Here is a 24,749-nt window from a genome sequence, read left to right on the forward strand (position 1 = left end):
GTAATCTGCCTCACACACATAGCTAGGATCAGCCCTAATCTCCTCATTTTGAGACAGATGGAAAAAGCATGAAATCAGAGATAACAGGAGGCCAATTTCCTAGAATCAGCAGCTTTGCAAGGTTCACCGTAGCTGTAAGTCAATATTTTGTGAGATTTGTACCTATTTAACCAATTCCAATATAACATATGGGAAGGGAGAATCAGGCATCTCTAAATCCACACTACATAAACAGTAACTAAGACATCACTGCAATTTTAATATATGGCAGAATATTAAAGACCAAGAGACTAATTTATTGAGACTCCAGCCAATACCATTCCCAGATGTCTTAATTGGGAATGTAGTGAGTAAAGAGCCAATCACTTGAAAAACAAAGATCTCAAACCTGTACATGACCAGAGATTTCTCAGTGATTTTTACTATAAGGTGGATAAACATTTAAAGTAGCAAGTTGTGATCAGTTTGACACAAAGCAGTTGCAGAAAGGGACAGTTTTCATTTTGTTTTAAGCACATTAAAGAGATGCAGAGTGGAATGCCCTTAATTCTTCTTTCTGCAGGATATGAATATTGGCAGGGGAGAGAGGGAAGCACTGAAACAGCCTCAGCTATACAAGAGAGTGATTAGGGTGGCCACTGTCCTGCTACCTCAGTGGAACCTGGCCAAGACTCAGCAATGGGGAAGCTTTAGAAAATAAAATTAAAAAAAAAAAAGAAGTATGCTGTATTTCAGCACTAAACAGGATCAAGGTGATGCCTTGAGATTAAGTAACGCTGTTATGGGAAACAGAAGTAAGCAAGAAAACATCTGAGGAATTAAAAACAGACTGGTGGCTGTAAGATAAATGGAAATCTATTTTTCAAGCTGCTAGCAGCTCCTAAGTTTTTCCCAGAAAAGAAAGCCCTACACTGCAGAACAGCAAAAGCCTCAGTGTCTCTAAATCATGCAACATGAGACCTTTGAGGTTCCATGTGAAGTTTAGCAGCGCTGTAAGACAGTTACACAAGGACCTGAGAAAGGCAAAAAAAGGGAAAAAAAAAGGCAGCACAAGATCCAATCTTTTACTGAGCAGGTTCACCTGTCAGTTCAGACTAATTACTCCCATAACTCAGAGCACAGCTCTCATCCATCTGCTCTTGGCCAATAATTTCACAACATGTCTTAATTCAGCCCACAAAAAGCCTGTTCGCACTCCGAGAGCCCCCGTGATTCTGTGCTGGGTTGTACAGACACACCACAATTATTGCCTTGCTGGGGCTCCACACAAAGCCCTTTCTGTTGCCTCAGCCCTGCCTGTACATAGGAAGAACTCGCTGCCCCACCTCTTATCTGTCAGATGTTAAAACGTTAAATCGGACTCTCCTTTGTGGGGAGACACCAGAGCTGCCACAGGCACTTCTCACCTATCTCAATTTTGGATGGTTCATTGAGGACAGCCAGAAGAGGAGACCCCATCCCATTAGTTCTGCAGGGCTGCTCCAACAATCCCATCTCTACAAAAGAGCAGCAGCACCAACAACAGCACAACTTCACCCTCCTGGCAGGGATGTTTTTTTGCTACCAGCATCTTAACCCAACTGTATGTAAACAAACCCTTGCTTAAAACAAGACAATTTCCAAACTAGATTGGAAAATCAGTTATAAAGCAGCACTGACAAAAATCAAAAGAGATTAATGAAGCTAATCCTCCCCTGTACAAACCAAAGCAATTTCAGTGCATACAGCTAACAACTTGGCTCAGAGTGACACAAGAGCTCAGTTTTCCACAGTATAAAAAACACCATTTAAGGCACATAAACCACTAATTTACCACCAAGGAGCTGCAATGGTATTTATCAGAGATTTGCCCAGCTGCAGAGTGACTGTATTTTTGACTGATATAGTTTATTTAATCTGTTTTTACTGATTTATATCTAGCAACACCTTGAAGAGGAAATGTACAGGTAGCTCAGTCTGACTGATCTCCAGAGTGAGAATATTTAAGAGAAATGGGAACTCATCTTATTTTCCAGTAACTGCAAAGCTGCTCCAACTTCCTCACCAGTGGGACACGAACACACAAGAGGAAGACACTTGCAAATGGTTTCTCATCTGAAGGTCGAACATCATCTGACTCAGTCCTGTCACATTTGCATAACGCAAAGCACCCCAAGAGCCTGCAAACCCCTCTGAGGGGACAGCAAAGCGGGCATGCTGAGGGCAGTGGCTCTGCAACATTAAACACACAAACACTTCACACAACGTCTCAGTCTCAAACAGAACCAAACAAGAAACGAGATGCAGCTTCACTGTGCAACGTTACACTGGCACCAGTGGTTCCTGCCCATGTAACATGGGACTGAGGCAGGAAACAAAGGATAATAAAGAGGCCCTTTAATGGAAAAAAAATTGGGGGGAGACTTGCTTTTAAAGGCCTGAGATGGCACATTGCACCCCTGTTCCAACAGTCATCAGCCACACTTGAAAAAGCATCAAAACCAACAACCACCACCACCAACCCCTCAACCTGGTTGGTTTAAAAACAACAACCAAAAAACCCAACCAGGACTGTGCTGGTGTAGCACTTATAACCCAAAGTTATAAGTGAGATGCAACTCTGGTCATTTCTACCTGGCCAGGTTGTGCTAAGAGGAAAAGATTTCAAATCACAAATGTACTAAGAGACTTTTGTTTGCAAAGGTATGAGGTGCACTCCAAACCCAAACTTCTGGGCCTGCAAGAAGCAAACAAGTGTGGAAAAAACCCCACAAACCAGTCAACAAGACAAAGACATTAGGACATTAGATTTAAAAAACCCAACATGTTTAATCACAGCTTCCCTTCACAGGTTGGTGTGAGAAGTGATTTCAACAATTTTAAACGCCAGTGAAACGAAACTGCACCAACTGGTTATGCTCAGTCCTCTTTCAAAATCTGCTAAAGTTCCCCAAACTATTTATTTCAGTTATAAATCCTTCCTTTCCAGGTTTCCTCAGCTCTTTGATCCTGAGGGATACAACTTGTATGCCACTATTCCTAACATTGTATCCTCCTGTCAATTTACGAGGAAGACTCAGGTGATACATTTACCCCCGTCAATCCCAGCTCCCACCCAAGTGTTGATATTCCAGCCCTCCCTGCACAAAGCTCCCTCAGTGCTTTCCCAGCACTGGTGCCTTTAGCATGTGCAAACCCCAACAGGGCAAACACACCAAATTCCCTAAAAACACACAGTGGGGGTGGTGTACTCGTGTCTCTCATTGATCTTTAATCCATGATAACTTGCACAAGAAATGTATGATTGTTTTCAGGCTGCTATGGGATAATGAACTATTATAGCCCAGAAATTTTTTAATGACATTTAAGTTTAGCCTATTTTTGGGTCACAACAGGCCTTAGTTCAAAGTGCTGATTCAGTCCAACACTAATCCATTTTTCTTTTTTCTCCTAACTCATCATTAAATTAACTTTCAATTAGTGGGGAACCAACAGGATACAGAATGAAACACCCACAATTCTGTGCTCATAAAGTTGGAATAATAAATTTTGGAATCACAGTGGCTTCAATTTAACCATAAAAAGCCCAACAGCTTCTGGCCAAATAGGAAAGATTGCCCTTCCCAAGAGAAAAGAAAGGAAGGGTAAAGATGCCCCACTCATTCCAGTGCCAAAACACCAGTCCCACTCTGACTTCAGCTGGGCAAGTGCAGAGCCCAAGAACTCCAAAGCAAATTTAACTTTCATTCTACCTCAGAAAAAGTCCAAAGTCACAGCTGTGGGAGCTTACTCACAGTAAACTTCTGAATTACACACTGGAGGGAAGGAGAGAGGGGAAAATGGGGAGCATAAAAAGAATAAAAAAGGGGGGGTAACATCTGCACGTCAAAGTGATTCTGAAAAAAATTCCCCTTGTGTAATGAAGTTCCTCTTTCACTTCAGAGCCAATAAACCAGTATTTGTTCATGTCCAATTCTCTCCATAAAAGGAAAATAAAGCATTTAAATTGAACTTACTCATACCAAGAGTAGAACTTTGTATCTTTACAGACTGAGCCTACAACAGTATCTGTAGATCACTATCACATGGATTGGGATAAGAAACACTAGTCCAAAGTTACTCAGGGTCAGGAAAAAAACCAGTATCCTAATACAGGAATGATTTTTTTAAATTTAAAAAGCGACACTACTTGCAATATTTGAGAGGAACAGAGATATATGGAACTGATAAATGCTGCCTTTTTCTTTAATGTAACAAACTATTAGAAACACTAGCAATCTCTACAAGAAATGTCTATTGCTGCTCTCTTGGCTTATGGGCAAAAAGGAAAAATCAAAGAGTCCCCTTCTATGAATAATGCAGAAATGCAGATAGTAAATGCCAAAAGCAGTAACTTGCTCCAGAATCTTTAAGTCAAGACAGCTGAGGCAAAAGATTCTTCATGGAAAAGATCAGAGATAACTAAAACCATCTCCTAATTAGTGTCTCAAATTAGAAGAACTGTTCCAGGTCAAGAACAAATTAAAACAAGAATAGAACTCGTAATGGCTCCATTGCAATAACCTGGAAGGGATATCACAATGCAGGTCACTGACACCCCAGGGTATATTCTTTGACCACAGGCTAATTTTAAGCTCCCAAGTAAATTGTAGTAGTACAGTATCTCCATTGTGAGCCTCAGTAAAAGCTAAGGCTCTAAAGCCCTCCCTTGCTGGGAGATTCCAATCAGGAGATCAATGCCTTGACAACAAAAAACTCCCCCAGGGCCTTGACAAGGGGTCAATCGTTCCTACCCAACAAAATAGGATTTTCAGACCATGCATTAGTGTGGACACATTCACAAACCTTCCCAAAAGTGGAGTTCTGGGCAGACCTCAATATGTGGAAGTGATGTACTCACCAAGCAGGATCAGGCCTTATCTAAAAATACTAACATGCATATCCTGCAGCAGGACAGATGCTGGTTGGTCCCAGCTGGTTTGCAGCAATATTGCCAGTCCCCAGCCATAAAGCCTGCCTGGAAACACAGGGAGTATCCAATTAAGTTGACTCCCAGGCAGCTGTTTGGAGGCTGGGCTCTTCTGGCAAAGCTATAAAAGCAAAGAGCAATCTTCACCTCAGACCTCCACTTAATCAGTGGCAAGAGAGGACAAAAATATAACTCCATATAGAGGACAGATGAATCACTCATTGATACAAACTAGAATAGTTGCAAGGCTTTTCTAAGTTTTATGTGGGCTGCTTCACAGTTAAAAAAAACAACAACTCATGCTTTTGGCTGCTCATCCCCACAAATGTGCTCATTAACAACACCAGAACCCTGCCCTTGGTGGCTTGACATGAGGTTCACGCTGAAACCAAAGCAGCAGCGCTGCAGGATCCAGGAGTGGCTGCAGCTTCAGGAGTGATCCAGGAAGGGGACACAGGGCTGAAGTGACAAGGTTCATCAGGGCAGTGACAAGTGTACAGAAACCTTAAAATTCATCAGTTGCACTGAAAACTTTTAATACTAAAAGACCAAGTGATAAATGTCAAATACAATGTGCAAAATGAGGAAAAAACACAACCAAAAGCCCCAAAGAACTGTAACTATATGAAACTGCTTTAAACTATTACTCCTCAAAAAATGTAACAGAATCAAGGGGGCAGTAATATGAAAGTAAATTAGAAATATTACCTAACATTCTGTTAAGAAACAAAACAAGTATTTGGATACTGTAAATCTGTTCTGTGTCAGCCCCTGAATACTCTGAATATCTGCATTCTTTCACACAGTACATGTTTACATGAGGGGGGTTTCATGCTGTAAGATACAGATGGACTCAAAATGGGGTTAGAAAGATGCAGAGAAGGTGTGGCCATCGGTGGCTGCTGGAACACAATAGCCCAGCCAGCCTCCAGCTGAGTGAGTCACTGCAGCTCCACTGCAGGAAGCCGGGACCTTACACAAGGAGCAAGAGATGTCCAGTGCTAAACGTCTCACCAACACAGCCAGCACTGCAGGGCTCCATCTAACCCAGTCTAGAGTGGTAAATTGTACAGATACCCAGAGGAACAGTTCACGTGTACAGAGTTCTCCATCAGTTTTACTTAGTGAAAATGGCACAGTTCACTTCAGATGGGAGCTGCTCCCAGAACGATACAGGACAGCATTTCAACACTGGGAAGGGGAGAATTAACCTCCAAAGGAAGAAGGTTACAGCACAATCCATTACAGAGGCACAATCAACTGAATATGATCTGTGGCAATGGACAGTGAGTGGGAGAAAGCTGACTAATGCAGGTGACTGGCAGCACAGTCCAAGGGCCCTGTGAAAGGTCAGTCAGATCTGTCTGGGTGCTCAAAAACCTTGCAAAGCCAAGCAAACCCCAGCAGTGCTATCTGATCCCTGCCATTAGGACAGGAGAGATTGTTTTCACCCACTTGGATGATGTCCTCTCCCCCTCAGTTAGTAAAATTAGGAATTTTGGGAACCAGGACTGAGAGGAAAAAATGTGCTTTTAGAAGATTTTGATTAGATATGGCCAGACTTCTCATTCTGGACTGCAATCCTGACCAGGAACAGCTGAATCCTGTTAGATCCAAAGCAAACTAAGAAAATGGTATAACTGTATTTGCTTTGTGAGAATTTTAAACCAGGGAGCCCCAAAGGGTTCAGAATGATACCCTGGGGGTAGCTCAGACACCTCCACAAATGTGAACCTGCAGCTCAAATCAGTCACCCACGGGCAGTTTTCAGTAGCTGATCAGACTGCAGAGCAGCTCTTTTATCAGAATACTGCCCTGTGTTTAATGACTTCAGCCTTTTTTGCAAGTTAAAAATAATTTTTCTTCCCAACAGAGGAGCTTTATAGGGGGAACTTATTACTCATCATGCAAATAGCATCCCCAGTGTCTCCAATCTCACTGCGACATCATGCAGGTGTTTGTAACCCAAACAGAGACAGGTGGACTGAAACACAAACTTTTCAAAGAAAAGAAAGCTCAAGAGAGTTTATAGGAACACTGGAAGCTCCTTTTTACTTAGGCTCTTCCTTTTCACGTTACCTAAAGACAGCAAAGGTAACAGCTTGCAAGATTTCCAGACGTAACAAGCTGTGAAGGAAAGGGGTGGAAGCCAGGAAATGTGGGTCAACTATAATCACTTTGGTTATCTTTATTTTTTGTGACCCTGGAGAGAAAGTCGGTGGTTTCACTCTGAGTTTTTCTAAACAGGAAGGTTGGACTTGATGATCTTAGAGGTCTTTTCCAATCTAAACGATTCCATGATTTTAGGGCGAGTCCCAACCGTCTTTATCTGTCCATCCTGGCAGGGAGCATGTGACACTCAACCTAATGGGCAATTTTCAGGGGGAAAAAAAAAAAAAAAAAGAGGATTGTATCCCTTTCTAGTAAGGAATAAGGAAGAGTCATAACCAGCTTGATGCTGGAAGTTTAAACACCCTGATCCAAACAGCCACAGCAGACAAATCCACCCAGTTCTGGACAAACTGTAGTTTCACGAGAGGGAGGGCAGAGGCGTTGGTGCAAGATGTATTTTAAGAAATAAGGACAGAAGTAAAGGCAAGGAGGAAGCAAAAGCAACTTCTGCTTCCTCCACTGCAGTGGTCAGCAGAGCTGAATTGCAGCCCACACTTTATCACTTCCAGGGTTAAGGACACGTCTTGGCAAAGGAGTCTTTGAGGGCATGAAAAATGTTACAGATACGTAAACTTCAGCTGGGGAATTTATGCACAACAATTTATCCTGTCCTGATATCGCCTGGACAGGGCATGTTTGTCAAGCTGATGTTCATGTCACCAAATATCAAGCATTAGTTGAAGGCAGCTTGGGAAAAACAGCATTTTAAATGCCAAATTTCACCTTTGTAGGTTTTTGCTGTGCTTGTCTCCATCATGGCTGTCACTTCCTCCTCACTTTTCTCCTTGCATTTGGTTCTTCCCTTCTTCTGCAACTGCAGGGACACTCTATGAACCCTTGTTTGGCTCCCCACTCCCAAGAATTTGGGTGTTTTCCCTGATTAGTTATGCCTCCAGTAGTAGTAAAGATCAGAGCACAAGACCTGAACTGCACAGGAGCTCAGGGAAACACCTCTTAAGTAGAAGGGGTAGATTTTCCAGAGGAACTCACAATAGATACACACTTCTGCAGCTTAAAATCCTATTTATTCTGAAATAAATTCACTTAGATCAGGGATCTAAGCACAGCTCTTCCCAAGTAGACCATAATCTACTGTTAACAGCAGAAAGTAAAAGCCAGATCAAATGGTTACAATATCATTTTCATACTTATGCTAAAGAAGTGTAGGTAACAAAAGAATACTCAGAATTTGACTGCACATAAGGACTTATAATGGAAAAACCTACTCAAGCTGAGCAAGAGTTGCAAGAATTTAAAATTTTGTGCCAATTTCTCACAAACCAGAGGGCTGACTAGCTTAGACCACAAGTCTTCTGCACTAGCAGAGCTGCTATGATTAGTGGAACCTGCTGGCTCATACATAACTCATGAAGAATTCCCCCCTTTCCTCCCAAGGGAACCAATTTTGCATAACAGCAGCACTTTTTTTTTCCCCCCCTCCACACGTAAACCTGTAGAGTTTTAGTACAAGTTAGAGCAAGAAGTAGGTTGGCTCGACGCAGAAAGCATGAATTCCAGAGACAAATTATTTAAATAAGAGGTTTTAGAGACTAACAGTATAATTACAGTTCAGCTGAACTGAAAAAAAAACCAAACAAAACAACCCACCCCCCCTGCTTTCTGCTCTCTGCATGAGGTCCAGCTGCAGTGGAGCCAACAGGCAGCTCCCAACAAGGCATGCAGGCTGACACGAACACACGCAGAGCAGCTCAGCCCAGCAGGTACAAACAGAATAAATCCACTCTGTTAAGTATTCTCTTCTTATATTTTATTTATAAAGGGCAGCAACGTTTGAACCTCACAATTCTAAATTAATTACTCTACAGAGGCTGACAATCTACTTCCTGGACAGAAATAGCTGCTCCTGATTTTTGCCTTATTCCAGTCACCGTCCTGACCTGTCACCACGGGATCAAAAACCACCTGATTGGGTGGATCTTCAATACCAGGACTGTCCATCTGTTTTCACAACCTCAAACTGGTGGAAACAAAAGGATCCAAGAGCAGGTAGAGAAATTCGAGTGAGCAATTATTCCTTAAGGGGATAAAAAGCCTCTTAGGCTCCTCAAGACATTTAAGACATTTTTAAAATGGGCTTTTATTCAGTATCTAGAGAAAAACACTATTCTTTTTGTAAAGAGAGAAATACAGGCTGAGGAAAATTATGAACACAACCATTTAAAATGCAAATTTCAGATACATCTCATAACTAATCAGGAAGTATTGTAGAACAGCATCTGGGATTCAGGACTATAATAAATATCCTAAAAATAATTTTCATGAGCAGTTTTGGAGACTGTCAGTTCACTTTTTGCTCCATTAGAGCTCAGCTGTACAACCCCATGTGTTTAGCACATGTCACCACGAAAAAACCCCCACCTTCTTAAGTTTGTTACAGCAATTCTCACTTGAGTTGTCAGATGGTGGCACCAATCATGCACACAAGCCATGGGAACAAGTTCAGGCTGCACTGCAGACATTCTGCTTCACAACAGTTTCTGTTCCATTTGAACACCTACTCTTAGGAGGTGTTACAAGATGTCTTCAAAGTTGAAGGCATGTGTCACTCACACAGTGCTTTAAATACTCAGCAAGAGGGCAGGAGCCTCAAATGTGACAAACAGGGACAGCCCCAGGCTTGACAGATTGACATGGACAATGCTGCTGGTCTGTCTGAAGAGGTTTGGCTGTTTGAGGGAAAGGAATGACTTTCTACAGCATTTCCAAACGTATATAATGCAAAAAAACACACCCAAACAACCCTGCCCCAAGATCACAGAAAGTGTTCTCCTGTCTTATTTTCCCTCCCAAGGGCCAAAGCATCTAAAAAACACATTTATTTCCCTGTGTCCCTTCCAGTCCCTGGTGTTTGCCCAGCCTGGAGATAACGTTAACTGCCACTGCAGAGCCAGCAAGGGAAATGAAAGAGCAAGAACAGCTGGGGGATAAAGCTGCAGATAAGACCTTGTGTATCAAACTGCTGCAGTATCAACGTGCTGATCTGCCTTGAAATGCAGAACACATTCAAGTCACCTACTCATCTGCATTTCGAATTTAACAGAATCGGAGAAAACTGGAAATGATAGAGATCAAAGGCAGCTTTCCTTAAAAAAAAAAAAAACAACAACAAAAAAACCACATAAATAAAGCAAGTCAAAAAAAACCCCACTGAGACCTAGTGCCTCTTTTCACTAGTGCCCCAGTGAAACAAATAACTGCACAAAAGCTGCACTTCTAAGTGTGTAAGATTGAGCACCAGAGAAAGAATGAATGCATTTGCTTGGACACTTTCTATATAAATATTCCATTCACAAGCCACAGCTCCATCTCCCTGGCTAGAACCCATCCCACCAGCACTAAAAGAAGCAAGTGAGGGCAGGGAGGAAGAAGGGAAATAGGCTTATCCTTTGCTACATATCGTGCTAATTAAGACCTCCCGAGTAGCTGCTCAGACAGTAACTAACTCAGACATGCTCATCCAGCGTCCCCTGGGAGTTCTGTACATCACAGGAATCCCATCATGTGGTTACCACCACTGCAGCTACCTGAGAGTCAGCTTGGCTGTAGCTAGAGAAGATCCAGTCCCATCTTCTGACTCTGCAGAGCAGACTCTCCCACAAAGCTCTGTGCAGACGACATTCTGCAGTTCAACCCCACAGACCAGAAGAAAGGTGATGCCACATAACACAGTCACACAGAAAAAAACTCAAACAAAACTCAGCTCATGTGTGTTGTCAAATCCTTTGCTGATGTTCACTATGTGAATGGCTTAAAATGTGCTTTTATTGAGAGTGTAGGGGTGTTTGCTGGATTTTTTTTGAAGTTGTTTATGGTTGTCGTTCTAAAACCAGCTCCCATTTTTCAAACCTTGCAAGACATGCATAAATAAAATTTATTAAAAATTTAGCAAATTTATTAAAAATTTAGCTAAATTAATAAATTTAGCAAAAAATTTTTTGCTAAATTTATTAAAAATTTAGCAAAAAATTAATAAATTTAACAAAATTTATTAAAAATTTAGCTGTTTATCCCTTTCAGGGATAAACAGCAAGTTAAGTATGGAAATTTGCCATCATCGGTATAATAGCTTACATTAATTCAGTCTCACAGCACTTGTGAAAGTGTCCAAATGTATCTTTAGCAGTTCTTCTGGTTTAGATTTCTACTGTAAAATTAATCAGGTTTGGTAAATGACATTCCCTTTTTGCTCAGTGTGAGATCATAAGATTTATTGACTCCAGTGTTGTGAGGGCACTAATGCCTAATTTTCTTTAATTTCCAAAGAAACGGAATTAGTTTTGTCCAGTTTTCCCCTGAAGTTTAGGCTTCAGTTACTGATTTCTGGTGAATAACCACTGGCAAGTTTAAAGCACAGGGGTCATACAGTTCACTGCTTATGTCAGGTTGAGCTCTACACAGAAAAACGGGATTTTTTACCTTCCCTTGCTTAGCTGGATCCTTGTTGATTGTAGAGAGAAATCAGGAAAGTCTGAGGGTCACTACAAACAGGATTCCTCCTGCCCCAGTTAGCAGGGCCCTGCACAGGAACTGGAAAGCTATTCCCAATCCTTTATATGTGTCACTAAGAGTCATAACCCCTCTTTTCTTCCCCCAACTGTGATCAAGCTTTTACCATTATAGTTTTTAAAAAAAATTAAATCAAAGCTGGTTCATTAACACCGAGGATGTCCAAGAATAACAAATTATATTGATCTGAAATCCTCAGCCAATTCCTAATCACAACAGTTAACAGGAGAGAAGTGTCACAGCACCAAAGAGGGGAGGTGACATTTTTGTGTTGCCAGTAAATAAAAACAGAAGCACATGACACTGGTCACAGTTTGACACACAGGTTGAAGAGAGCAGATAAATAATTTATCAAGCCAAAGTGTGATTTGCTGCTCTGCCTGTGCTGACACTTGTCAGGGGTCTGTCACACCCAGCATATCACAAGCTGGACCTCACAGAGAGGCTGTAACAGCACTTGCATTAAACTGGCAAAAGGCAGCAGAGCTTCAAATTAGCACCATCTCCCTGGTTATCAGAGAACACAACACATGTCAAGGCAATAGAACAAAACCAGCTGAGCTGACCACCAGCTTTAATCAGCTTTGTTTGACATTCAGAACTCCAGCAGCCTCAGGTAGCTCATGAGTGCTCCTCTTTCTCTGCTTTCGGTGCCATGGTTAAATAATCATCAGTTAAAGCCTCTAAATAAAAACAAAGATGCCGTTTTTAAGCAGGAGTGTGTTTACTCCTTGGTTGCAAAGACCACTCTACACCTCCAGTGTGAAATGCTCCATATTTATGTTTTCTGCACGCCTCCAACATCACAACCTTGCTCTAAGCAGGTGCAGGTCCAAGCTCTTTTACAAATACAGAACAGGAGTGTTTTGTTTTTTGCAGCCTCTTATGGCAGCATCTCTTTGTCACACAGATCTTCAACTGCCAGCACACAAAATCCGCTGCATTTAAGATAACTGTGCTTGGGTTTATGATTCTTTGTAATGTTCTGACAATTCTGCCTTCTTAGACTGCAATATTGATCACATACTGATGACAAATATCATCTTAATTCAAGGCTGGCAGTCAGGGAATGTGTCCTAAGAACACCTTTACAAATCAAGCATCACATGCAGCAGAGCTGCCACTCGCAGCTAAGTCAGAATAATGGAGGTTGGAAGGGCCTCTGGAAGTCACCCAATCCTCCCTCCTGCTCCAAGAAAGTCTAATTAGATCAGAGTGCTCAGGGAGCTGCCTGGGCATCTCCAAGGATGGGGATTCCACAGCTTTTCTGGCCAACCTGTTCTAATATCTGACCTATTTCACTGCAAAGCTCACAGTGCTTGCCATGTGTCTGAGTCATACAGAAAACTGTTTGTCACTTATTAAAATCAACGTGACCACACTGAGTCCATCCCCTTACAAAAAATGGGGAATGATGGAGGAGTGTGAAGGAAGGGAGAGAAGGAGTGAAGACAATTCCACCCAAAACAGGAAAAACCTTCACTACTCTTCAGCAAGCCATGAATTTCTGTTCTCTAGCACAGACAGAACATAACAGCCAGTGTGGGTGAGGTCACAGAGAAGGGGTGAGAAGCAGTAGAAGGGACACACTGCTTCCCTCATTTATCACCCTCCTCCATCTGAAACTGCTCCATTCTATCCTGACACACAAAAAAGGTTTTCATGCAGGAACTGAAAATGCCATCTCAGCATCAACTGTTTGCAAACACTCAATCCTCGTAAAGGCTGACAAAGAAAATAAGTGTGGTGACAAACACCCATGTGGACAGAACCTGTGCTGACTGTCAAGTGTATGGTCAGAGTAGGAAAAACAATCTTGACTTTGCTGAACAAAGTCGCCAAGTGATCAAAATCCTCTCAAGGAAATCTTTCTTTTAGCACATAGGGAAGCTGGTCTGTGTGTCACACAAAAGTGAAAACCTCCAAATTCAAGATGATGGCCCTTTATTCCAAACACCACCTGAGTAATTTTACTCATAAAAACAATTTCTAAGCTGAATTAATTATGCTGACAGCTACTGGGAACAGGAACTTATTCAGTTCTTGAGAAGATCACTTTCCAGTTATGTCCCAGCCCCATGACAGAGGGAGAAAGAGGAAATGAGCAGTGGTTTACAGTTTTAAAACACAAAACAAAACTATTCTAGTATTTGAGATACTAATTAATACATTTAATTCTGTATTAACTATACAGAAATTGTTCTCACAGCACCATGGTATTAACTGTACATGTCTGGTTAGTTTTAAGAGGAGTAAAGAAAAGAAATGGCGATGAGATAACAAAGAACAGTGATTTTTCTTCCCTTTTCCCCCTCTGGGTGCTGCCAAACCACCAGCACACCTTATATCTGGATCCCTGCCACTTACACGAAGGCCAATAGTTTTGGGGAACATAAAACCTGAATAACAAACATGGAGACTGAAGTTAATTACTCCCAACTTCAATAGATACAGCAGAAATGAAAAAGCATCAGGGCAACCATCAGCTGCTCAAAAGTCAAAATTTAAAGTAGAAATCCCTCAGTTTTCTTATTTTACCTTTTTAAATAACAGGACAGGCCACCTTCACACCCCACAACCCCCTACAGGGTGCCAGTCATCAAGTTCCTGTGAAGCAACCTCCAGCACAGGAAAAGAGCAGAGCTGGAGGGCTACAGCACTGAGCTGTACTCAGAAGACACAGAAGGAAGCAGCAATCTCACCTTCCTGTGGAAAAGGCTCAGCAAGAAGTGTTCAGAGTCTTTAAGTGCTGTCAGTGAGCACTCCTGAATGGCAGTACCACACAGTGCTACAGAGCCATGGGACAGGAGGGTGAGGGACCCACTGTGGGGCCAGAGCCACAGAAATCACAGGAGCAGCTCTTACCACGCAGTGCCCACAGAAAAAAAAAAAAAAAAAAAAAGGCCAAGCACTTTTCCTCTTCACTCAGCTGTTTTACAATTGCAAGGCAAAGGTCAACTATCTTCATTCACTTTTGGAAACCAGCCACAAGATTACTAACAACCAGCTTAATGGCTACAGTTCAAGTGCTATTCAATCAGGTCCCAAATCTGTGGGTAGGCAGCAGTAATGGCACATGACATCATAGGCAAGTTATCTGCTGAGGTCAGAGCAGGCACACTGGGCACCTCTGCCTTCGCTCCCCACAGAGAGAAAGGGGAACTGCCAAGGAGTGGCAATTACACTGTTACAGATTTTGTTCTTTCCTTAGCGTGGCCAAAGCTACAAAACACCCTTTTGCCATCCTCAAATATCCCATCAGCCCCAGGTGGTTGTCTGGGGGTGCATCACGACAGGTGTCTCACAGCTGAAGTCTTCCCTGCACACCAAGGGACACCTCAGGAGCAAAGAGGGCAGGTGCATTTAACAGGTTACAAGTTGATTTCTCTTCCCTTTTCATTCAGGGACAGGAGGACTGACCTGGTTAATAACAGAGATCACATGGGGCACATGACTGGGATACCCTGAGATTTCTCAGTCATGAGCAGAGCTCCAACAAACACATCTGGAATGTCTGATGGAAGTAAATTTCCACAACCTCAAACCCATTTGAAGCGAAAGAGACTTTTCAAAATGACAAAGTGCCACTGAACTGTAACAATTCTGACTCGTTTTAATTTATTTGTGTGGAATTTGCCAGCTTTACACAGTGACTCTTACCACGCTGCCCAGAACTCAGCTCAGCTATGGGCTGAAGGATTCCTGAAACTCCTGCAGTTTGCACTGACTTTATGGATAACCTTGAGGAAATTACCATTTCTGTGACTCAGTTTATGCATACAAGAAATAAACGTGTAAAATTTGTAAACATTTTCAGAATATGAGCTGAAAGGAAAGGAAATACAGAATAAAGAATGGTTTACTGATGCTGCGAAGAAGTGTTTGGCCTAGATATTGGGTAAAGTAGGAAAATCCCTCTGTATTCCAGGAAAAAGACAGTTATAAATGCAGGGTAACAGCATACACACCACTTTGTGTCTATCTGTGTGACAAAATTTGTACCTATGGGAGAACATCAAGTGGAGTGGACTCCAGAACATCTTACTATCAGCCAATGTGCACAGATGCAAGGCTTTTATCACAGACTGAACTTTGAAAAGTCTAAAAAAGGTTATATTTCCTTTAATTCTTAGATAAGAACATACTCCTAAGCAAATAACATTTTTATAAGACATTAAAACTGTAAACTTCCACACCAAACTAGATTAAAAGAGTTGAGAATACACTTTAAAATAAACTTTATTTCATTATACTTAATTTTTCCTTCCTGTTCAGCATTTTCTACAAGCTGACTTCAGCTGTGCTCTACTTTAAATACACTATAAAAGTTGAGGGCATTCAGTAGTAACCCAAAATAGAAGAATACAGCTCAGGTTAGAAAAATAAATGCAAGGTTATCACAGAAGGCTTTTGTAAAATTCTGACAGTCTCAAATGTTTAAAACAACCAAAGGAAATATTCTGATAATTTACACACACACTGGTATTGAGGTGTACAAGTTTAAGAGGAGCTTTTAGGCCAATTGTGGGATAGGCCTGTATATAGATGCAATTATTTTATAAGTTAACAATCTCACAAAGCCACAGTTACGTTACTGAAATATCAGCTATCAAAGACATATATTAAGTTTATACATGGAGGTTATTTTTTTCCAACTTATCTTAAAATAGTAGTTAAAAATCAAGCCCTTCCTTGGCAAAAAAATTTGAGCAGATGAGTAATCCCACTGAGGTCTGCAGGACTTGATTTGTCAGCATACACACAGTTACATCTGCAGAGAGGCACCTCTCAAAATGGCTTTGACTCAAAGCATTTTAGAAAAAAGCAGCTTAAAATACTTTAATATTAAATACATCACACTAAGAAGGTAAAGACCACTGTAAATGTTTATGGAGAACAGTGACTCTGAATGAACTCCATTAAAACATTCTGCAATATGGTCTTGTTCCTTGGAAGCAACAAAGCCCTGAGTTATGCTTCACTGAGGCCAAATCACTAAGGATTTCCACATTTTACCCCCCCCCCAACAAAAAATAAAATGTTAGGCTTGTCCTGTATGTCCAGTTTTATTAAAGTTTTAGAAATTCGAGCATTTTTCAAATTCCAGCAATACAGTCAAGATGAAGCCTTAAAAGCCTTTGATATATTGAAAGAACTACAGACCAAAATTCCTCTAATGTACTCCAACATTCACTTACATCTGCACAGATCCATTAAATATTCAGCCACAAGCTTATCACTCGAGTTCATCAGGACTGAAGATAAAACTCAGCTTCAATATTTGACAGTCTGATGCTAAAAGATTATCTACTGAGAAATAATCCAATCACTGTTCTTTGATATTAGGATCCTTGGCAGGAGGTAAAGAAGAGGAATACCAAATTGATCTAGATTATTTTATGGGGCTTCCTCTCATAAAGGGGAATTCAGCATAGAGATTATCTTCTGCTTATTTGGTATCGTGTTTATGACTAAGTTTTCAAATATTCCAATCTCAGAAGAGAGTATTGAGAGACTGGGATGCATGCTTAATACTGAAATAAAACGGCTTCTCCTGCTCTTAGAGAGGTGTGACTGAGATTTCGGAGATCTTAAGGCTCCCTATTAAAAGGAGATGGCGTTCCCCAGGGACCACAAGAGCGTCAGGTCTGACGGACAGGAAGACACTCAGAGAGCAGCCGAAGAGCCCAGGGGTAAAGAGGAAGCTCCTGAGCCCTCACCCTCCACTTACCTTAAGGATATCCCCCCGCTTGAAGCTCAGCTCGTCATCCGCCGTAGCTTTGAAGTCGTACTTGGCGATGGCTTCCATGCTGGGGCTGCCGCGCCCGGCGGTGCGGGCGGTGGGCAGGAAGCGCTCCCCGAAGCCTCCGCTGCTCCCGGCTCCGTGCGAGGCGCCGGCCCCGTCTCTCACATACAGGGAGGCCGGGGGACGATCCGCCCTAGGGGAGGGGGAGGAGGAGGAAGAGACGGGCCATTAGGGGAAGTGGCACGGATCGATGGCCGGGGCCGCGCCCAGCGCCGCTCCCTCCGCCCGGCGCGGCGCGGCCGCCGCTTCCTCCCGCCGCCTCCTCCCGCCGCCGCTCGCCCCGGCCGGGCCCGCCCCGAGTGACGCGGCCCGCGGCCAGCGACCAACCCGCCCGGCCCGGGGGCGGCCCCGGCCCCGACCCGCGCCCCGGGGCTCAGAGAGCTCCGCTGCCCGCGGGGGAGCCGCGCCGGGCGGGTCCGCCCCGCTCCCGCCTCTCACGGGAATCCTCCCGCTCCTCGCCCCGGTGATTCCGGAGATGGAACGGGGGCAGAGCCCCGGGGCTCGGCCGAGCCGTCCCCACCACCACAACCCGTGGGGGAGGTGGGCGGCGATGGGTGAAGGGATGCGCTCGGCTCCCCTCACATGCTGCCCTGGGAAAGACCCGTGTGGAGACACAGCCTGCACCCATGGCTTGGGATCCATGGATTTCTTCCATTCATACAGCTCGGGCAGATTGAACCACATACAGCGAGTTAGACAAAGCAGAGTGCCGCTGGGTTCTTGGAATAGAAATGCCTATCAAAAAGTGTCCTCAAATAACATTACACAGAGACAAAAGTTTGGGCTCACTCAAATATAAAAACAACCACCCTGAAATTCCAGGGTTTTGAGCAGCAGAACATGTTAAAAAATATTCATAAGCACAGTGTGACAGACAGAAGGTTTGTGTGTCTCTTATGGGCCCAGAGAAGAAATTACATCAAACCAGGCAAGGCACATATACACACTGAAACCACTGAAAAGGCTTAAATCTCAGGTTATAATAGGGAGGATTTAATGTAACTCCAGCTACACTTGATAGCAGAGAAGGTAAACGATCTGTAAAAAAATAGACAGTTTACAAGGTAAAAACCATCACGAATATCCTCCCAAAGAACAAGCAGAGAGCTGGTACTTGTCAGTGACAATTCAAGACAGGAGAGATCTGACAAACACTGGTGAACCCACGCACCTGCTAATTCAGGCTCTGTGGTTGCAGCCCAGAAAGAGCCCTGCTGCATGCAAAGGCAGCAGATGGCAACAGTAGTTTCTCATTTCGGAGAAAAACATGCCTTACATAAATGCAGCTCATCAATTAACATGCTTTTATATTCCACGAGTCCCATGTTTGCCCAACCTGGAGCTCCCCGTAAAGGATAACGAAGCTCAGGGCAAACACCAGAACTGAGATTCTATCACAGGAATCTGGCCGAATGAGAAGAGGCATGTACAGGATTTACCCTGATTTAAAAAAAAAAAAAAAAAAAAAGGCCAGCTTAGCTGAGTCCCCACGTGGACAGAGCTCTGGGATTTCTCTGGTCCTCCCACACAGCGATACCGAAACATCAGCAAGACTGACAAGGCTGTCATGAGCCAGGAAGATCCCAAGAGAGCAACCTGCTTGTGCTACTGTGACTGGTGGAAATAAATACACTGTATCCAAGCTCACATAATTAAAATCATACAGTGTATCATCCTAACTGCACTGGTAATTCTAAAAGAGTTAAGTTTTTTTCAAAGGTGATGAAAAGGCACCTTTCTGATGTGTCTTCCACACCACATCAGCACACCCCTACAAACAGCAACAATAAGTTTCTTTCACCAGAAGTATTTTCCCTTTGCTGCCTCTATTGTGTTTTGTTCACCATCTCCTCATCTTTCCAACCTGGCCTCTTGGGGTTTTTTAACTGATGGTGTTGATAATTTTCTGCCCTTATTGCAACATCAAGGAGCACCGTGAATGACCATGTAGGAAGCAATGGAAAATGCAAACGTTTGCTCAACGCTTGCACTTACACTGTCCTGTACCCGTTATGGTGAACAGCAGCTACTTCTATTGCTCCTTAAGTGACAAATATCACTGGCAGCAACCTCTGAGTGTTTCTAACAGCACTGCACCACATGTGAAGATGTGTGTGATTATATGGGCACGCAAACACCTCTCAGCTTGAAAACCCTAAGTTCCAAACCTAAGAATGTAACAGCAAGTTGCACAAATTAAGAGGCTCAGGCACATCTAAAGAAAGAAACTTCAGCTGGTAAATGTTCCTTTCTTTGGGGTACACAAGTATTGTTACCCAGGACTGCATTACCAGCTAAGAATTACTTTTTAACTGAAGGAGTTAACAGACAACTACTTTAGAGAAACTGATGCAGCATTTCCAAGAACTCCACTGGCATTTCCCTGAGCTTAGCAGCAGCACAATATTGGGAAATTTTCCAGCACAGTTCAAGATGAAAGAGATTCATCATACAATTTTCTTTAAACATGCATTGGGATTACCACCACCATCACCTATATTGTCAGCATATAAAGCAGTGATGTTTCCAGGTTACAATGTTAACAGCAGCTGAAGCCAGAACAAAACTAACCATCCTGACTTCAGGCAAAAGCCCAGCTGAAGTTTAGGCAACAAAGTTCCATGTAAAACAGGGAAAAGCTGTGGAAATATTCAACCAAGACACTTACACAGCAAATGTCAGGGAAGGTAAACTTGGAACATAATTCCCTTAAAGTCACTCAGAAAGCATTTGCTGCTCACAATCTTATTAAAGAAGTTCTTACACACAGTCAGGCACACAGTTATTAAAATATGAACAAACCACCTGCTCGAGGGGAAAAATGAGCTTCCTGGGGTAGGTCTGTGCCCACTGAGAGCACAGCTGTACTTGCTCCATGCAGAGAGCAGGACACATTGCTGTAGTGAGCCCCAGCAGACTGCACATGGAACAAGACTGGTATGAATGAATAACAGGGCAATAAATAGATGAATGCAACGATTACATGTTAGAAAAATTATCAGGTGATCTTGCTAGAGAAATGACTAAGATTTCTCAGAATATCAATACTTCTCACCTTACTGTGACTTAAAGCAAGACGCTTCCTTTGCTCTTAAAAAAAAAAAAAATAGAGGGGGGGAGAGAATGAAAAGGCAATAAATGCTCATCAGCAGTAGTGCTGCAGTTCAGGATGGAATATAAGTAATTATAAATACAAAACTCTCTGGTGTGGCCAACAGGAAATAATTCTCATGCACTTTTCAACATATTTCAAAAGCCACACAGGCAAAGGTGGGCTTTTTACATTGCTCTTACAAACAGCGTGGTTTTTAAACAAGAGAGAGCTTTCTCATTGTTTCTTTTCCACTGTTTTACTGCTCTTCTGGAAAGTGAAACAGGCAGGAATAGAACAACAGGCAGTTTAGAAAAGCCAAAGCGAGGGAAGGAAGAAGATACAATCAGTGGGAGATTTTGGAAAGAATCAGATCCTAAGCTTTATCAGCTGTTCTAGGACAAAAACATTACTAAGGGTGGTGGAGAGAAAAATGTGTGGATACATCATCTGGAAGACATGCAGAAATGGAAGTATCAGGCTCTAGACAAAAGAATAGAAAGCAGAAATTATATGGGCAGAACATTAATTCAAATTAGCCAAATAAGGAAGTATAACATAATAAAGGAATGAAGTAAAATATAAATTAAATTCTCAACATATAAACCCCAGAATATTCAGGATCACAAATGATACTCATGATCTACCAGCTTAAAACCATTCAAGTTCCTTAAGGAACACACCACGACAACTGCAAATATCACTTACAAAACTAAGCTACAGCACAAAGCACAGATAATACTTATCAGATCAAAGCATTTTATCAGGTAACAAAAAACTTCACCTTTGCCAAAACTTATTTGCTAGCACATTTTTTTTTTCTTATTTTAAACTGCATAAAGCAGCTTTCAATGTCACGAGCTTGGCTGGCATTATGAAATACTCAAAACACCGAGTGACTTAATCAACATAAGAGATGATAATAACTGAAAGGTCTTTTTTTGGTACGAATTCTCAATATCCAAAGTTTGCACAGAAATAGATTACAAACAGCACCATGTTTGAAGAAGATTAACCATCTGTGATCCTTCAGATTTTGTCCCTTGACCTCAGGCATTTAATAATTTTTAAAACAAGGAATTAACTTCCCTAAGCACGGTATCTATGAATTGCTCTCGCAATTATTAGCTGTGCTGCAGAACAGTTTTCTCTTTAGGTTATAAAAGACATGTCTGAGTCAGATGTTGTGGGAGTTAACAAGACTGCATCACTGTCTTCAGAGATCATTTGAAGCTATATTGGCAAGTCGAACCTTACCCCCACAAAACCAACACTGAACGTCAGGCAGGAAGCTCAGAAAAGAAGGAAGAGGCTCCGAGAAACATGTCCTTCTCCATCCCAGAAACTCACGTCTGAAGCACGACCCGAAAGGCGTTTGGAGACACAAAGGTAGGGGTGTTATCCTGCCTACAGGGTGCTCAGCTTGTTAACCTCTGGGAGCAGCGCAAAGTTACGGAGCGCTTTTTAGGGAATAGTAAAGATAAGCCCCAAGAGCCACGAGCAGAGCACACTGCACAGCAGAGGAAAAAGCCCCAAAATGAGCCCCGGCCCAGGAGTGCCCAGCCCGGAGCGGTATTTGAGCTGGGGCTCCTGCCGAGCACACAACGCCTCTACAGCGCAGACCTTACTCCACCCCCAGGGGTGGCAGAGGCCCGGGGCCGCTGAGGCGGCTCCCAGCGCGGAGCGCAGGCCGCGGCACCGGGGGCTCGGTGTGTGCGCCCCCCCCGCCGCCCCTCCCCACCCAAGCACCGAGGGCTCGCAGGGCTGCGCGCCCGGCCCGCCGCACTCACCGCGCAGCGCTGGGCGCTCCCACCGCCTGCCCGGCCCCAGCCCCGGCCCCGCGCGGCCCGGCCCGGCCGCCGCTCCAGCGCCGCCTCAGCCGCTCCTGCCCGGCCCGGCCCGGCCCCCCGCCCGCCGCTCCCGCACCGCCCGCCCCGCCGCGGCTCTCGCGAGAGCAGCCCCGGCAGCGCCCCCGCCACGCCCCGCGCGTGCGCGTGTCCCGCTGCCCGCCCCAGCCGCGGGAGCCACCGGGAATGACCGGGAGCCACCGGGAATTGCGGGAGTGCTGGCGGAGCCGGCGCCGAGGAGGTGTAGCAGATGTAGCACCTGAGCAGCGCGGGCCGTGCGATAGACCCGAAAAGAGGTGGTAGCCGGGCGGCGGCCGGGCTCTCCTCCCAGGCAGCCAGCGGCAGGACGGGAGGACACGGGCTTGAGCTGCGCCTGGGGAGGGTTAGGCTGGACACGAGGAGGAATTTCTTCACAGAAAGGGTGGTTAGACATTGGAAGGGCCTGCCCGGGGAGGTGGTGGAGTCCGCGTCCCTGGAGGTGTTTAAGGACAGACTGGACGTGGCACTCGGTGCCATGGTCTGTACGACAGGGTAGTGTTAGGTCATAGGTTGGACTCGATGGTCTCAGAGGTGTTTTCCAAGCTAACTGAGTCTGTGATTCTCTGTTAACACCCCGGGGAGTAGGCCATGAGCACGGGTTTCCAGAGGTGAACCCACTCCATCTTTGTGCAAAGTATTTGCCCAGTTTCTCTGTGTCTCCGCTTATCTGTCAGACAGGGCACCTACCACACCATGGAGCCAGCAAGGACAAACCACTTTAGAAGCTCCTGTAACTACCAGGGAAAACTCCATTCCAGCAATACAGCCGAGCTGGCACTGAAGGGTGTGGAGCTGCTCCCCGAGCTCAGAGCAAAGAACACACCCCGTAGAGCCATTATTTGCCACCTGCCACCCCTCACGAGCAATGAGCAATGATTATGGCGCTCGTGCTGCAGGAATAAACACTGTGATCACACACTGCAATTACAAGGTGCACAGAGGGCAAAATTCACATTGCACAGGTGACTAATGCCAGGGTTTGCCTGGGTGACCCTCCTGACATTCTTTTGGCTTGAAAATACTCTAATTACAACGTGCAGTAAAGCAGTGTCTCAGGTAAACATCAGGCCTCAATCCCTTGATAAAGCCACTGAATAAAAAAAACTTTACTGTGGCTCTAGAGACCAAAGGTAATTACATCCACACCAAGACTAAAGATCAGAAAATATACCACAACCTCATGCAATTTGGCTTACAAACCATGTTCGGCAAACATTCCCCGCTAACATTCCCATTCTAAATGCTTAAGCAGCTTGAGAAAGATTCCTGAGAGGTTATTTTGGGATGAAATGTATGGCTTAAACGCTTAGTGAGACCATTTTCTCATCCTCATGGCATTGGACTTACAGGGATTTAACTTATTCCCAGATTTGGGTACTGGAGGAGAGTGTGAATTCTCCCAATACTTCATTCAAAAATTGGAAAGGGTGGAGAAAAGGAGCTTTAGGAGTTGAGGATGTTACAAATGTTTCAGACATTCTTTCTGAGGATGCAGAAAGGTGACACAAAGACTGATGAAATCCGAGCTAGATTCCAAGATCCCTTAAGTCCCCGGTACTTGTTCCCAGAACAGCCCTACAGAATCTCTGGTTTCATGTATGACCTCAAAATGGGGATTCAGAAGTTCTCAGTAAGCCTTCTGAGATGTTATTTAACTTACAGAAAAGTTAGAGGGGCTACTTTTAGCTGGAGTTGCAAAGCCAGCTATGGCCAACAGCTGCCAGTTGAATGACAGCTCCTTTATGGGGCTGCAGCTGCCTGGCTGTAAAAGGGCAGTCCTAGAAAATCCAACAAGCACCAAATTTCAGAGATAGCAGAGATCAGAGTGTCAGAGAAAGATATTCCTGACTGAGGAGTGGCTTGCAAACCAGTTCATGTAGATCATTCTCCCAGCTCGCAAACAGTACTTTAGAAAAATACACAACTTACCGTGCACAACCTGTGCAGCTTTACTGCAGCAAAACCAAAATCATGACATAGCTGGGAGCAAGGGTGAAAAAGGCAACAGGGACATTGTTTTGCTAAAGGATCAATTTCAAGTTTTTGTTTCTTGTAGTCTAAGAATAGCTTGAATTTTCTACAACAGCTCATGGTGATAGAATATAATCCGAGATTAGCTCTGAGTATTTTAAGAAGGTAAGAAATATCTTGGTGTCTGACATTTCTTTTGCATACCTTTTTAAACTTCTCAGAGCACTCTGGGGAAATAAATGTATGGGGTGTGCTATCAAATAGATCAGAGGAATATTTGTTAAAATGTGGTGAGCAGCTACTCAAGGTTTAAAACTGCTGCTTGGAATATTCATATTAATATTATGT

At 43.6% G+C, this 24,749-nt stretch overlaps 1 protein-coding gene across 1 annotated transcript in view; it reads right to left on the bottom strand.

Annotated features, from left to right (window-relative positions):
• The window catches only part of GRB2 (growth factor receptor bound protein 2), a 49,571-nt gene extending 27,074 nt beyond the window's left edge, over positions 1 to 22,497 (bottom strand). The window contains exons 1-2 of the mRNA XM_050319203.1: positions 22,335 to 22,497; positions 17,379 to 17,586 (exon numbers count right to left, since the gene is read on the bottom strand). Of these exons, the coding sequence (XP_050175160.1) occupies positions 17,379 to 17,456 (78 nt within the window). The 5' untranslated portion in view covers positions 17,457 to 17,586; positions 22,335 to 22,497. The remainder of the gene's footprint in view (positions 1 to 17,378; positions 17,587 to 22,334) is intronic.
• Between the last annotated feature and the right edge of the window lie 2,252 nt (positions 22,498 to 24,749).

Source organism: Myiozetetes cayanensis, unplaced genomic scaffold (genome assembly GCF_022539395.1).
Source record: "Myiozetetes cayanensis isolate MyiCay16 unplaced genomic scaffold, myiCay2020 scf22, whole genome shotgun sequence".
Taxonomy (NCBI): Eukaryota; Metazoa; Chordata; class Aves; order Passeriformes; family Tyrannidae; genus Myiozetetes; species Myiozetetes cayanensis.